This window comes from Microcebus murinus, chromosome 6 (assembly GCF_040939455.1).
Source record: "Microcebus murinus isolate Inina chromosome 6, M.murinus_Inina_mat1.0, whole genome shotgun sequence".
Lineage (NCBI taxonomy): Eukaryota > Metazoa > Chordata > Mammalia > Primates > Cheirogaleidae > Microcebus > Microcebus murinus.
Window position 1 is genome coordinate 76,470,951 of NC_134109.1, and position 16,550 is coordinate 76,487,500.

The 16,550-nt window shown below is 35.1% G+C and overlaps 1 protein-coding gene across 2 annotated transcripts in view; it reads left to right on the forward strand.

Annotated features, from left to right (window-relative positions):
• The window catches only part of CDIN1 (CDAN1 interacting nuclease 1), a 224,810-nt gene that overhangs the window by 50,080 nt on the left and 158,180 nt on the right, over positions 1 to 16,550 (forward strand). For both annotated transcript variants that reach the window (XM_012766350.3, XM_012766349.3), the window contains exons 2-5: positions 5,457 to 5,502; positions 6,391 to 6,455; positions 12,906 to 12,966; positions 16,286 to 16,358. In XM_012766350.3, the coding sequence (XP_012621804.1) occupies positions 5,457 to 5,502; positions 6,391 to 6,455; positions 12,906 to 12,966; positions 16,286 to 16,358 (245 nt within the window). The remainder of the gene's footprint in view (positions 1 to 5,456; positions 5,503 to 6,390; positions 6,456 to 12,905; positions 12,967 to 16,285; positions 16,359 to 16,550) is intronic.

Here is a 16,550-nt window from a genome sequence, read left to right on the forward strand (position 1 = left end):
AAGCTGCTTTATATGAAATAAATAGCACTTGAGCAAAAGGCACATATGCAATCATATAGAGTCACTTCAGCCAACAGTGGTAGTTAAAATATATCTTAGCTGCAGGGCGAATAATGGAAATTACCACGCAGTCTTTTAATCCTTGACTGTTTCCTGCAGTCAGTAGTTCCTTTATCTTTCAACACATAAAAGGACAGTGTTTTTTTTTTTTTATGAAGTTAATTAAAGGAAAATTACAATTTGATTTTTAAAAAAGAGAATATTATCTAAAGCCATGGAATCTGGTCAAAACACTTGGCCTCCTGTGACTTCAGTTTTCTGTTAACAAACCTACATGCCCCGCCTTCAGGGTTGTTTGGAATGTAATAATGTAACATCATATAAGTGTGTAAACCAGGGGTATTAACATACATGATTTGTAGAACCTATTTCTAGAAATTGTTAGTAAGGCACATTAGCATTGGGATTAAGAGTTCGAGTTATGAAATTAGATTTGGATTTAGATTCCCAGTGCTACCATTTATGTAAATGTTTAATTGTATATTTTACTTAGCTTCTCTTCCTTCATTTCCCCATCTTTAAAATAAGGACAGTAGTAGTACCTACCTCAGAGAGTTGTGAGGATAAAGTAAAATGCTCAGTATAACATCAAGTGCAGAGTAGTTATAGAGCTATTTTGAGTGTATATTAGTTTACCAGCAAAATTAGTTAAGAGACTGGGATAGTAATCACTTTTTTTTCACAGATTGGTGGTCCTCCATATCCACAATTCCACACTGGTGTTTTCAACCAAGAGCAGATTGAAAATAGTTGAATTAAGAAACAATACAACAATAAAAATAAAACGAACAAAATCAACACAGTATAACAACTGTTTACACAGCATTTACATTGTATTAGGTATTATAATTAATCAGGAGATAATTTAAAGTATACAGGAGGATGTATGTAGGTTTATATGCAAATGCTATACCATTTTCTTTAAAAAATTTGAACATCTTCAGATCTGGGTATCCAAGGAGGTCTGGGAACCAATCTCCCGGTGATGGATACCAGGGGACAATTGTATATTTGAACTATAGTTTCCAACAACCTTTTTTTCTGATAGTAGATTACTGTCGAGCTTAATGCTGCCATCTATATAGTCATTTATGGGGATATTTGTTATCATTAGGCATAAAATGTCTGCATTCTTGATATGAAATTAGAAATTGGGAAGAGAAGGCATGGGGTTAGGGTATAGGATGGATATATTTTTCTCTATTCTTAACATTAGTTTGTGGATTTTCCTCTTTTTTCCTCTCAATAATTTCCCAGAGTATCAGTATCTCTCTTCAGGTTCTTTTCCATTTTGCATTTTGTGTTCCTGAAAAATAAGTAAAATTTGTGATATTGTGTATCAAGCCGTGTTGTCTTGTTGAACATTTTGATTTTAGAGGAAGAAAATGGCTCTACATTTCAAACTTTTGTGTAGGGGGTTGGGGGGGTGATTAAGAGGGAAGCTGCATAGCTTTTATATTAATAGAAAATATTTCTTGACTAGCACTCTGATTTACTAACTAGACAGGGCTAGTGTTCTATTGTAATCTTTCACAGATTGAGAGAGATTGTGCCTTGCATCCGTGAGGTCAGGCCTAATGCTTTGTGGGAGTATCCTACTTTCTCTCTCTTTAATTGGTTTGCTACTTTCCAAGCTCCAGAAATACTGTTTATTTGGCTTAGAGAATTTTGAGGCCAGTAGAGTATAAACATTTAAGTTTTCTAGATTCTATGGCAAAAGGATCTTTAAAGTTAAAGGTATTTACTTCTTTATGCTCTTTTTCAGAGGTTGCACATTTGAGAAGAAGAACAACATGAAATGTTGATGTCTGTTTCCTTATTAAGATTCTACTTGCTTTAGGTCTCCATCTGAGACCATGAGGGCCTCACCCTTGTATATGTCTGTGCTAAACTCTGCTCTTAGTTTCTGCTGCACTCCCCCAATCCTCTGATGTTCTTTCAGGTTACTGAATATTTTGGCTGAGTGGGCTTGGGGGCACATTGAGTTAAATGTCCTATATGGAACTAGTTTATTGTCTGCTTATATACCCGGCACTTGAAGAATGTGCAATGCAATGTAAAAAGAGAGTAGTACCCCATCAATGTTTAAAAATCCATGCGGGAAAATAACACGCCAGTTTGTGATCTCTAGGCACATCAATTTAGTGACGCAGTGACAGAGGACCAATTTTAGGGAAGCCAACTATAGCTGCCAGCTAGGAAGAGAATTAGAAAGTGTGGGAGTGGACAGCCCCTTTCAAATGTTCCATCCCATACATGTGCCATCATTATGGAGCACCCTGTCTCAGAGCCCTCCCTCCATCGTGCTTCCTTCTGACCAGGAAACACAGAAACCTGGGCGGAGTTTTATTTCTTTGTTTTTGAGGTTATTAAAAAAAAAAAGATGTATGTTAATACACAAAATAAGAAGTATGGGGGCTGGTCAGTTCAATTCCATGGTTGTTTGAGCAGCTCAGTGTCGTCCACAAGGACTCCAGCTCTTTCCGTCTTCCGTCCCGCCACCTTCAGTGCGTTGCGTTTGTCTTCATGCTTGTTTCCACATAGCTGCCGCACGGCTGCTGTTGTCCCAGGTTGGGTCAGGGATTTACGTAGCCATTCTATGGTCTACCCACATGCTCGCCTTTGCTCAGATAGCTGCTGGGTGAGGAGCTTAATCTGGGAAGGTAGCATGGGAAACAAATACAAGCAATCCTGTTTTGAAGAGGTTTTAATAATACATCTTGAATATTTGGTGCAAATTAAATGACTGCATTTTTGAATGTATGAATTTTAAAACACCGTATATGCTAAGTGATGTAATTAATATGGGAAGATTCAGGGTATGATTTACTAGTTCCCTAAAAAAATATGCGAGTACTTGGCAATGTATTTTTTTTTTATTTTTGCCCTTTTTTTGTGTGTGTATGTTGAAAGTTTCTTCTAAGTCAACTCCTGCCCACCTTATTTGATTGTTTTATTCTGATGGCGTATTTCCATCCCATACTCGTTATCTTGAGAAATTGTAGATGTACAGTGAATACTGTTGACTGATTGACCAGTGTTCACGGTAGAGCTTTTAGTTGTCCAGGATCATTTTCTCTTCTCCTCTTTTTAGCTGAAACCATATTCTGTGTGTTGAATTTATATACGTTCTGCTGCCTTTGACCAAAACAAATCAAACACTAGGAGAGGTTGTGGTGGGAGTAGAGTAGCGATAGTTATGGCCTTGGGATCATGTGACTCTGCTTCCCTCCCCCTGCCCAGTCTTTCCCTCTAGTATCCATTCGTAGTTGTAGTACATTGGAAGAAAGTACAAATAATGTACACTGGAGTCAATATCATGGTGGCACTAAAGCTACTTTTTTCCTGCTCTTTATGGTGTGACACTTATTCAGAACATTCTTCTATAAGGTTGGCAAACGCAGGAACTGATGATTGCCTGGCAAACTACCTGGCAAAAGGTCACTTAGTTCTCTGCAGCTTTGTTTAGTCAAACAAAACCAAAGTATTTTGGACCCAGGTCTTTCGGTTGTTAATCATGCAGGTTAGTCGTTTTCTCTTTGGAGTTCTAGCCAGGTTTTACTCCCAGTGTAAGCTAGAATCTTCTCTCTAACCCTCTTGGGCACAGAAAAAAAACTGGGTTACTTCATAGCCTCTGTTCATGGTTTTAGCTGAAATTGAATTCTAAGCAGTTTAAAGACATTTTTCTAGATGAAGGCACTGTCTTATCCCAGTTTTCTAGCTAAACATTGTCTTATCCTTGGTTTATATATCACTCTCAACTCCTGACCAACTATTCACTTTGAACTATTTATTTTTGAATTTTTTTTCCAACTGTCTCTTAGTCTTCCTATCCTGAGCATCTACAATTGCATTTTATTGTATTTGTAATTCAGTTTCTTCCTCATTAGTTATTGGTCCTTGATTTGCCTATTCCAAACAAATTTATTTTCATCATATTTCTTGAAATATAGAGACTGACATTTTGTGTACTATTAAATGTTTAATAACACAAAGGTATTTTGCTGTATAATGAGTAGGGGTCTTTATTGCACATACATATCCAACATATTCAGTTAAGTAGTTTATGAAGATTTGGGCTTCATTTTGCCATGTTTTTTCAGAAGATTATTGTCAGCAACCCTACAAGGCTATGTGATTTTTATGTTAAGCTCAGGCAAGCCAGGCAAAATAGGAAGATTTTGTATCTAAAATTGGCTCCTACAAAAGTAGTTTCCAATTTTAAAGGGAAATTGAAAAAAATCAGACTATAATGAATGTATAATTGTATTCAATCATTTCTCTGTACTTTTGAGTTATTTAAATAGCCCTTTCAATAATGTATCAGTTTTCCTTGGTGACCATTTAGGGTATTTTTTTAACCTATTCTTGTACTTTGGTAAGGGTGGAAAGGTCCAGTAGATGACAACACTAAGACAGTGAGTATACAAATATGATGTCATTTTTATTTTGCATTCCCAAAGTACTTGCAATGAGCTTAAAAGGTTTCATCTATAAATAAATAAATTTTAATTATTTACAATACTTTGGCATACTATAAAAGTTGAATTATTTAAAGTGTTATCCATTCAGATAGCATTTAGTAGGAAAATAGAAATAATTGTTTTCAAGATAGGATAAGGTAGATAAGGTATATCTTATCAAAAAGAGTAGCAGTGGGGTATTGATTCCTTTTTAGAGAAAGAGAAATTCCTTTCTATTTCGAAATGTTAACAGTTGCAAGGGAAAATTCTCCCTTGGGAAGAACATTTTCCAAGTTTCTTCATTGCCAGGTGTTTGACCTTGTGTGGAGTCTTAGATGAATAGGGCTTATAGTAGTCCTTGGGAATGACTCACTCCAAGCACCCCACTTCCTGCTGTGAAAGCTTCTATTTTCAAAGCACGCCAGTATCAGTGGGAATGTTCCAGTGGTCTCTGTGCTACTTCTAGTAAGCACCACAGTTTTTCCCCCTGCATCTGGAACAGCTACAGAGGAGGATACCTGTCTGCTGACAAAATAAATTTCAGAATGTTGTCAATGAATGAACTGCATGTTCTCTACTATATATGGAATTGAGCCCCATCATTTATTAATGGAAATAAGACTTGCTTTCCCTTTTAACACCATTGCGTGCTACAGATAATGGTTTATAATCATTCTAAAGTTAAAAAAAAATCCAAATAATATGATAGTTGCTTTGAGACCATCCATATTTTCCCCTTTCCCTTTTTCTCTCTCCTTGACCTAGCAGCAGGAAGCCTTTGTTTGAGGTGTTCATCTGGAACAACTTTTCCACACTTGTTTTCATGTTCTGTTAGATTACAGGGCAGCAGGCCTACCTTTGAAGCTCCTTTCTCTTTTGTTTCTTTGCCGTGCACTCCAGTAATTAACTTTGTCCTTCTTTTATTTGTTCCAGTCAATCGCAGGCCACTCTGCTGAGCATCTTCTCCCAGGAGTACCAGGTTAGAAGTTTTCTCCTTTGTGAGGGTTGACAGGTGCCTAATTGAATGATGAATGTCCCTTTATTTCTTTGTAATTGAACTGCCAGCTCTCTGATTGGGTTGGAGGATGTTCTCCTTTCCACATCAAGCACCGCCTGCGTCTCGGTGGAGGCCTGCCAAGCCTACCCATCCATCTGTCTAATAACATCTAGCCTTTGCTTATTTGGTGGACCTGTAATAAATTATGCTAAACCATTATTATTCTGACAATAATAATTTCCCTGTGTTGCGTGGTTCCATGTGCTAAATGTTTGCTGACTTGCACTGTCAGTGCTGCTTTCCATTGCTGACAGAGATGATGATAAATGACCATTGCTGGAGTGGCAGAAGGCAAGAAAGGCAGAAAATGGAGTCATTTATCATGAGATGACAGGTGTCAGTCAAGTGGCAAGTCTCTATGGAATTACTTTTTGTAGTTTTCAAATAAGTTGTTTTTAAGCAATGTTCTTCCTGGTTAAAAATGGCAATTGGATTGTAAAACTAGAGTGCAGGGGACTTAGATGGAATTGAATCCAGGAAAAATTAATACAAAGGTTGAAAGAGGGAACAAGTTTTTCTTTGCCCTCTGTAGCCCTAAGCAAACTTATTTAGATTCAATTACTATGACCCTGTTGGCTTTTACATATATACTGTACCTTGTGGTACAGTCTGAAGACATCCCAGCCAAGCAATAGAGATTAAAATGCATAGGTTCAGAGAGTAGAAGGAAAAAAAAAGTCCTACCACCACCAAAATCCCCAAGCTATTATTCAGTTTGCCCTATATGCTAGTCATTGGGATCAAGAAATGTCATTCTTATTTTGAACCTGATCTGTGACACAACATAAAGATTTTTTTGTTTTGTTTCAGAAGCATATTAAAAGAACACATGCCAAACATCATACTTTGGAAGCGATTGAAAGTTATTACCAGAGGTATGACCTTCCTGCCCCACTAGAGGGTATCATAGTACCTATTAATTGTAATAATAATTATGAATAAATTAGATTATTAAATTAATTTTCTATATCATCGCCCAAGACATTTTAAGTGTGTTATTTAAAACTTTAAGTATATTTTGGAAAGAGTTTTCAAATGCTTTGTTTGGTAGATCTAAATAATATGATAAGCCTGTCTTGACTCATGTGTATGTATACACATACTATGTGAGATGTAGTTACAATATTATGAAATTTCAGTTGGTTACTTGAAACTTACTGTAAGTACATATCTTGTCTAAATGCATATGCTCATATACACATGTGTATTTTTGGAAGTTCTCCAACATTTTTATTTATTTCTTCTTTTAGATTAGCAAGTTGGAAAAATAAGATTGAATTTTGATGTAGTTGTATATTACATCATAGGTATCAGGATATCCATTTTAGAAATGAAAGAGAAAGACATATCAAGTATGGACATATGGAGACTTAATATGTAACTGTCACATTTTAAAGGGGCTTTGTGTTTTTAAAAGAAAATCTTAGGTATTAAATCAATAGCATAGTATCCAGAGGATATTTTAACTTCATCCTAATTTATTATAAATAGTTTTCAACCTCTTGCTCTGAAACAAATAGAATCTTTAAAATAGCTCTGAATTTTTTTTTTAATTCTTAAATTTGTCATTGTGATATGACTGAATAATTTGTAACACTAAATGCTAATGGTTTGCATTAGAAATTGTTAGTTGGTTTCTTAAATATTTCAAGGGCACATTGGGAAGGAAAACTGTTTGAAATATGCTCTTAAATTATTACACTTAAGATTGACAGATCAACCTTTTCTTTGGTGAGAGTGACACCACTGATTTTAGATGAATGATTTTTATGCATGAAAATTTTATGAATGAAATAAATATGTGGATAAAATATTGGTGTCATGTTTCTGTAAAGTCTTTTTTTTTTTTAGAATTGAGAAGTGGATATTGAACAGAAAAGTTATTGACATTAGATTTTTTAGAAAATTATTCACTCTGCCATATGTGGTAGAATATGTTTTGTTTTGAGTAGTAATATCTATTAAAGAAAGATACATGCACATGCTACACACACACACACACTTCTGTGTCTAGTAGAGTTATTCTCTAAACAAGTCTCTGTAAAGTTTGATTTATACAAAAGTCATAACCTCCTTGGTGAAATTAACATTTAAATTAAAGTCATAACCTAAATCATACCTATAAAATTAAGAATGGCCCATGAAGTGCTGTGAATCCTACAACTGCTTTGGCATCTAGACCCTCCAAAGAAAGACTGAAAACGTATTTACATGCAAAAAAAAAAAAATACATGCTTGTTTGAAAATATTATAGTCCTAGGCTGACACATAAAAGTATGATTTTATGTCCGGATTGTAACGCCTTGTAACATAAACATAGGAAAACAGAGCATAGAAATTTGGAGGTCCACTAAACAGGTGATAAGGGCTACCATCTGATATTCATTAAGTAGATGATTTCTAAGATCACTAAATGCTACATTTTAAAATCTTAATTTCATTAAAAAGTATATTTAATTATCAAAGTATGAGCAATAATTTTGTTGGATTATCTGGGACAGGTAATTTAGGCCAGAAATAAAAATCTTTAAGTATGGTTACTCAGTGATGAACAATTGAGTAGGCATACAGAAATATATTCATATTTCTTTAAATTTATTTAAATATGAGAGTCTTAATTATTTCAAAGAGTTACAGCATTTGAAACAAAAACATGAAGTTAGATTGTAATGGGTAGTCACAGAAGAAAGCCTTCTGACCACTTTCTTGCTTCACCAGCTTGCTCTCTGACTTTCTGCTCTGCACTTTGTGCTTGGGGACAGGCCATGTTGTTACCTTTCAGACCAACTGACCTTACTAGCCTCTTGTTTTAAATGTGCGGGTCGAATGTCCCTGTTTGTGCCAAGGTAAATTGGCCTTAAAGGGGTTTTGTTTGTTTCCCAGCTGATTAAAGAGCACATGTGTTATATCAAAACATATGTAAGCAGTTTGAAAATATTAATAATAATTTAATTTTTTTCTTTTATAAAGTAATATACCCCATTGTGAAAATTAAGTACATTTGTGATGGTATAAAGAAGGAATGAATGACTGCACTTAATTGTGCCACTCAGAGATATCTACTGGTATTTTTCATTCTAGTCTTTTGTCAGCCCATTTTTTTTATAGATGAGGTCATACTGTATACACTATTGTGAATCTTGAATTTTATATTTGGAAAAATGTATATGACATAGTATTATTTTGTACAAAGATTTTCATAAATATTTTATTGATTGCCTTACTTCATCATATGAAAGTATTATAATTTACTGAATTATTTCTCTGTTGAACACATCTTTCCAATGATCTGATATGGTAAATAATACTGTGGTAAACATCTTGATGCATGAGTCTGCATTTTGGATTAGTTTCTTAATATTTTTACATATGTAATTACTAGTACAAACATTTAAAAAATGTATTATATGTTGCCAAAATACTGTCTAGAAATGTTGTACTGGTTATATTCCTACTAGCAGTATAAAAAAATTCCTGTCTCTCTGCATTCTTGCTAGCATTGAGATGATGTTAATTAAGAATTCAAAGTCTGTATTTAATGTGATTCCATCATGGTTAACTGAAACTACATAACATCCAGATAGCAGTAGAAAATGTTTTCTCAGGCTTTTGAATTATTGAGGAAATTTCCTTAGTTTTCCATGTTGTATATTTATAGACACACAGCTTGAGTGTTCATTTTGAAAACAATTCTCTATTCTTTTCACTGTACTAATACCATTTTATTTCCAAACAGGAAACGTACTTGGTAAAATTTATTTAGGCTTGCCTAAATCGGTGCACACGGGCAAGTGTGCACACACACGTAGTTGGTCAGATTTGCAAGTCCCCATCAATAGTTTAGACATATGTTCTCCCCTCTCCTCCCTTCTCCCAACACATTGGCTAGCGGGGGCCAGCTCTAATAGCTTTAGAGAATCAGATCAATTGAATTTCATTCAGATGTTCACATGGAAAAATGGTTGATTTAAATATGATATTGACAGTCCATGATAAAAAGTAGTTTCTGAAAATTTGAACCTTTTTTTTCGTTCCATTAGCACCAGTTACTTTGCACTAGATCCCACTGGCTGTACAAATGTGAATAAGACGCAGTATGTGCCTTCCTTCAGCTGTCCTGTTTGGTGGGAAGACAGCTGTGTACATAAATGTGTAAAATGCAGCAAGAGAAGTGCTAACAGTTAAGTCTATACAGAGTGCTGTGGGAGTTCCAACAACAATAGGTATCCAGTGCAACTTGAATACGTACGTTCCAGAAACAAAAGAGTTGCCTTTCCTGGTTGGTTAGGAAGGAGTGGGCCTTCCAAGCTGAGAGAAAGCAGTCAGTGGCTAAGCTAGGGATGCTCCTGGACCAGGGCATGGAGAACACATGGAGATGGGCAAGATGAGCCTGAAAAGGCGGGCAGGTGCTGAAGGTCTTGTTCAAAGGAATAGGATTATATATATATATATATATATATATATATATATATATATATATATATTTTATTAGGCAATGTGGACCCAGTGGTAGATTTTTAAGAAAGGAGTAGTCCAGTCACGTTTTCATGTTGGGAAGATGGTTCTGTGGCAGTTGAAAGGATAGGCAATCGTGTGAGCACCTAGAAGCAGGGGCGCCTGCGGAGTCAGCTGTTAGTGTGGTTCCGGTGAGTGGGAGTCTGGTGGCGGTGGCAGTGGGGATGGGCTCCCGAGGTTCAAGAAAGGCAGTGTTTAGATGTAAGCTTAGCACAGAATGTTAGTATGTTTTTTAAGTTTTATTGTTAAAATTATTTTGAAAATATTAAAGATCAAGTAACTTTGTCTTATATTTGAAATAGGTACACGTTGTTGTTTTAATCTTAGGTGCTAATGGATCTTTCATGCTCAAAAAACACCATAAAGTGGGTCTTCTTTGAGGATCCTTCAAGGATGACTTCACCCATAGGATATACATGTGAGTCCTCTCGTGGTAAAGCTAGAGGATGACATAGCTTCTGTGTAAAGTAGTTTTAATTGGCAAATAGGCATCAGGAATGGAGCCCTGGTCACCTTAATGGAGTGTTCAGGATGACATCTTTATATCTTGATTACAATTCATAACTTTTCCAGGGATCTCTTGGATGAGGGTTCAGAAGTCATTCGTGTAACCCTACCCCAAGGAGCTTCCAGTCTAGTTGGAGAGGAAACAAACCATTATACCAGTGTGAAAAGTGTAGTGCTGTAAGTTTGCACAGGATGCTATGAAGAATCAGATAAAAGTAGCATTAGAATTTTCTGATAAAGTCTTTACTGAATATTTTCTGTAATTTGTATGTTCCTTTGATTGCATATCTGAAAATTTAAATAAAGCCTGATCGGTCACTTTGATGTGGGGGAATTAAACTTCCCAGAAAAAAATAAATACAACCTCAAATTAAACTTAATTTTTTCCCCTAACATTTTTGAAGTGTTATGGGATATAATTGGGGAACAAATTGGGCAACAGACACATTCAGAGCATGTCTACCCTTTTCAACATATGAGGCACCTCAGTGGGCCTTGGGGGATCAGGGTTCCATTTCCAAGCTTTATTGTTTATCAGCTAAGAGCGCACAGATGGGTTTTATCAGTGCCCTGGGGTTTGGCTTCTCTTTATATGACCTACTGAGAAGCTTTACCAACCCTCATAATTAGGAATTTCCACTATATTAAGTGTGGTCATACTCTGAATATTATATAGACTATCTAGATGTAAGGGGCTGTTATTACTGTTTGACCATCTCCTGTTTCTTTAAACTTGATAGAAGTGCTTTGTTGTTCATTACCAGGATAATGATTGATACTGCTGTCTTTAAACCACATCGCCTTGGTTTAATTTTTTCTTCTTGCCTCTAAAATTCCTCATTTGCTGGTTAGTTTCTTAAATAATATATTCAAGAATGGCCACAAAATGTGGACAACAGATTTGCTGGAATTATTTTAAAGTTACAATGATCCAGAGGTGCTTCCACACCTTGGATAATTTGGTTTTTCCCCACCTTGCTTATAGGAAAATTATGTATCTTTGTAAGTAACTTGTGAAATATTATAATTTAGTATCTGTTCCTGGCAGTTAAATGAAAGACCTCACCTGTTGACTTTTCTTTTACTCTCAGACAAATATCCTCGACTTGTTCACTTAAACGATACACTGTCGAGAAAATGTCCGTGCCTAATTCTACTTTCTTGTCCAATATGGTTTAAAAAAGTATTTCATTATTTATTTATCAAAGAAATAATATGTACTTGTGTTATGTGATCACCTACTATAAACCAAGAATCGTGCTAGGCATAATAAGTTGAATGAAATATAATTTCCCAATCCTCATGAGGATTTCAACATTACGGTGGGGGAGGGGTTTGAGATAGACGAGTAGGCAAATACAGTATGCTGTGTATGAGGTAGAGAGATGTATAGGGCATTCCTGGATTGCATATGAAGGGCACTTAACTTAGTCTTAGATGGTGGTGGATTGAAAAAGGTGACATTTGAGCTGAATCATGAGTTACTCAGGTGAAGGGGAGGAGTAGAGCACAGTGACTAGAGATGAGGCTGGCAGAGTAGAGTAGGTAGGAATCAGATTGTGAGGAACCTTACCAGAGCTGTTAAGTGGTTATAATTTAATCTTGAGATTTAATTTGGGGCCTTTGGAGTATTTTAAGGAGGAGAATGGCACATTCAAATAAAAAATATATCCCAGCTTCCATGTCTGGGATGGATTTGGGGAGTTTTGTTTGTTTGTTTTTTATTTTTTCAGTGGAGTTAGGAGATGAAGAGAGATGGAGGTTATTACAGAAATCCAGGGCAGATAAGATGACGGCTTGTTTCTCCTATCAAAGGTGTGCTGACCCACTGATGACAGGTCTGTTCCATTTTTTTCTTAATAAGGTGTCAGGTAGCCTTATGAAGCAGAGGCAAAGAAACAGGTGAGATGAGTACATGGCGGATGCTTTTTTGAAAGTACAGAAGCAATCTTATTTCCTTTTCATGTAATGGTTGTCTGTGGTTTAGACAAAGCCAAAGTGATACAGATAGTTCCCTGGAAATCACTTCTGTGTTCACTTTACGTATTTAGAGGTGAAAACAAGGGTTACCTATGTGTTCATACCTCCTGCCCCCAACTTCAGTTACTTAGTTGCCGGGGATTTTAAGGTAAGTTGTTTTTGTTATCCTTTTCCCTTCAATGCTTTGCTATGACAGTCGCATACTTTAACTAGAGTTGAGCGTGGCATTTGCCCAGGAGAAATGCACACACACAGGGGATGCTGACAAGTCTATGCTGGCCTTTTCTTGTTACGGCATTACCACTTGACTTTGTCTTGTCTAGGTACCTGAATGGAGTGCTGAAAAATGGAGCTGCCCCAGTGCTCCTGGAGCTGGCCAATGAGGTAATGTTATTGTTATGATTTTATTAAAACCTGCATAAAACCTAAGGGGCCTATCTAGAATAACTTTGCTTAGAATTTTAATTAACTTAAAAAAAAAGATTTTGAGGTGCGCGTTAGACATTAAAATTGCTCCCTGATCTCTCTGTAGTTTTAATAATTGGACAAAGAACTTCATGTAGTAATAAATCAGTTGACATAATTAGTGTACTTCTTTTAAGGCAAATGTATAAACAGCTTGGTTTCTTATTTTGTGGAAAATTTTAGCCAAACAGCTCAGGACGTGCTCTTCCTAGGATATATTGTCTTAATTTAGTGTGAGAAATACCTGTGTCAGGTAAAGAGATGGATGCCAAGAAAATCTGTGCTGTTATAAAAATGAAGAGAAAAATTATATGCATACAGTATTTACTTGATTCATTTTTTTCTGTTAGCACACCTTTATAATAACAGATACATGCCTTACAGAAAAGTCTCTTTCTTTATATGAAAAAGCATAGTATTCTTATTAACATCAAGTATAAAGTGATTTATTGAACTTGTTTGTTAACTCTGATCTGCTTCTGTTTGGGGAAACAAATAACAGCCTTACATTTAAAAAAGGAAACCCAACAGATTTCCCATGAATGAAGAAGCTGTAAAAGTTCATAATAGTTGCAAGGAGCATACCAAAAAAATAAAATATTTAATTCCTAAATTTTAAAATATTTATCTACTGTAATAAGAGAAATACAATATTTAGTCTGACTTGGAACTGCTTATGCAAACCTCATAGGGATGGAATGAAATGTACACTGTTTTTGTGTTGCATTATAATGGAAAACATAGAAGCAAGGCATAAAATGTGTGTTTGCATTCAAAGATGACTCGGTACTGTGAGCATTAAGTGTTGCAGTAGCAGCAAGTTCCACATGTTATATTAGCAAGGAAGGATGGCTTCCCTCACAGCTTCTGTCTGCTGTACACCGCTGCAGTCAGCAAATGAGCAATTACCTATCAGTTACTAGATGGTTTTAATAGTCTAGGCAATGTCTACACCATCTGATAGGATAGTTAACATATAGAATGGATTTCTCTCCTCCTCCTACCAAAACATGTATTTTATTCTTTTTTTTTTTTCCTGTTTCTGGAGCAGGGTGGTTTTTGAATGTCTCCAGACTCGTTTGTTACAAGTTGATACTATTAATATTAGCAACTTGAGACATCTGAGCTATAACTGGGAATTTAGTGATTATCCTTTATGAAAAAAAGGAGTGAGCTAACAAACATTCTAGATACAGCATCTAGAAAGAATGTGATCCAAATATGGTACTCATTTTTACAGATGGTGATATTGATGACATAAGTTTTATATGATAGCAATTTATGTGCATTTGAATTTCTAATGATAGTTCTGTTGAGCTTAGCTTATTTAGCTGACCTCAACTTCCATCTTGCAGAAAAATTTAACCCACCAACGTGTTTTCTCCTACATCAGTAAACCTGTTATTTACCATGAATATATAGTAATATTTTGACAAAGAAAAGAAATGGTTATTTAAAGATTTTTCCTTTCATTTGGCTGCACATAGATTAGTAGAAAGAGAATCACATTTTTCTATGAGCTTGCTATTACATAGGGAAATTTGGGAATGGCTGCTACCAGATTATGGCTTCTAAACAACCAAGCTGCCATTTTTATATGATAGTTAATACTTAAATGACATATGGTTGCATCTGGTGACAATTGAGGTGATGGTAATACTTTATGAGTCAATATATTTTTAATCAGTGGAAACTGTAAAAATTGATGAGAAATATATAACATTGGTACATTACAGTGTGCAGCAACTCTCTTAGATGAGAGCACTGTGTTTTTGTTGATTTGGGGGTTAGGGGCTATATGTGGCTGTCACTGATTTTATAAATGTCTTAATACTACTTTTCCTGTTTCAAGGCTAAAAATGAACATTTTAGGAAATCTCATTTTGTTAGTAATAATAAGATCAGTCATTCTGTTCTCTTCACACAAATATTTTCAAGTGAGATTTGAAGCACTATGAATTTTACTTACATGCTGAATTCTGACATGAAGCATGATGGCCCTATTTCAGAGAAAGATGGACACATGATTAATATGAAAATTAGGGAGATGCAAGTACCTGAACTAATAAGGTAGTCCTTATTCAGGCTGGACTACCTTCAGTAATTTCACCATTTTTCATGTGTCAGCTCTGATGTGGGTTACTAGGAATAAGCAGCTTCGTGGAAAGCATTTCTTTCTACTTGGGGAATTTAAGGGCATCCAAGTACATACATATTTGAAAAAACTGTTCATACAAATGAAGCCAGCCTTTTTGTCTAGTTACTAAATCAAGATAAAATTTTGGTATGAATACAGGACTTGAAAACCTGTCAAGAAAAATTCGTAGAGATAATATATGAGGAACATTTGCTATCTTCTACCTAAGATAAAAAGACTTGTTTTAAGGAAGCATAATTGCTCTTAAAAAACATATACCTATTTTCTGGTGAAATTAAATTTATGGTTGATAAAAGATCTTGGAACCAAAAAGAAGAAGGGTAGATGGATATTTTAAAATTAAAATGACTGTTGGGCTGAGTATTCTTTGTTTTCTGATTGATCTTTTATTAAAAAAAAGTTAACCTTCCTGGGTTCTGTATTAACTATGTTGATAAGTCTCATTTCAAATAAGTCCAAGGATGGTGATCTTATATTGCAGATATTATATTATTGTATTTTGTTATATCTCTGCAATATAGTTGTTTTTCTTTTACCAAATAAAATATTTTATACACAAGGAACTTACACCAACATTTCAGTTGTCTTTAAAGATAAAAATCAAATTAGTAAAATCCATATTTTTAATGAATAAAGGCATTTGATTCTGATTCTGAGAAGTCATTGAATAACAAAAGGGCTTTTTTGAAATTACATTCAAAACAATATAAATATAGACAGTTGGATAGAAAGAATAGCTAGAATTAAAAAATAATATTGGCCTACCAACAGAAAAAATTGAAGAGAGATGAGGAAAGCCCATTTCACTCTTTTAGATGAATATAATTTCCAAGTTGTTCTATCATTTTTGCCCCACTGTTATAGTCAATAAATTTGACCCATTTATTCTTTTCAACAGCACAGATCATACTTGTTATAATTTTATTATAATGGAAGCTACCATGGGTGGGAAAGATTTTAATGAATGATGCTTGCTATGGTTGATTAAAATTGACTTAATCTTCAGTGTTGACAAAATATTGGAATATCAACTCTTTGCACAACTTGGCAGTTTTAATTTTCTACTTCTGTTTTATAAAGGTGGACTATGCACCCTCATTAATGGCTCGGCTTATACTGGAGAGGTTTCTACAGGAACATGAGGAAACTCCACGTGAGTTACCTTTTTTTTTTTCTTTTTCTAATGGTACTCTTTTACTCCCTTCTCCCAATTTAAAAATAATTTACACAGCATTTCAAGTCACTTAATGAGAGCCAGATTCCAAAACAGCTATCATGAACAGTTAATGACAATTAAATGCAATATAAAAGACCACCCACAACTTAAATACTCTTCAGAATAATA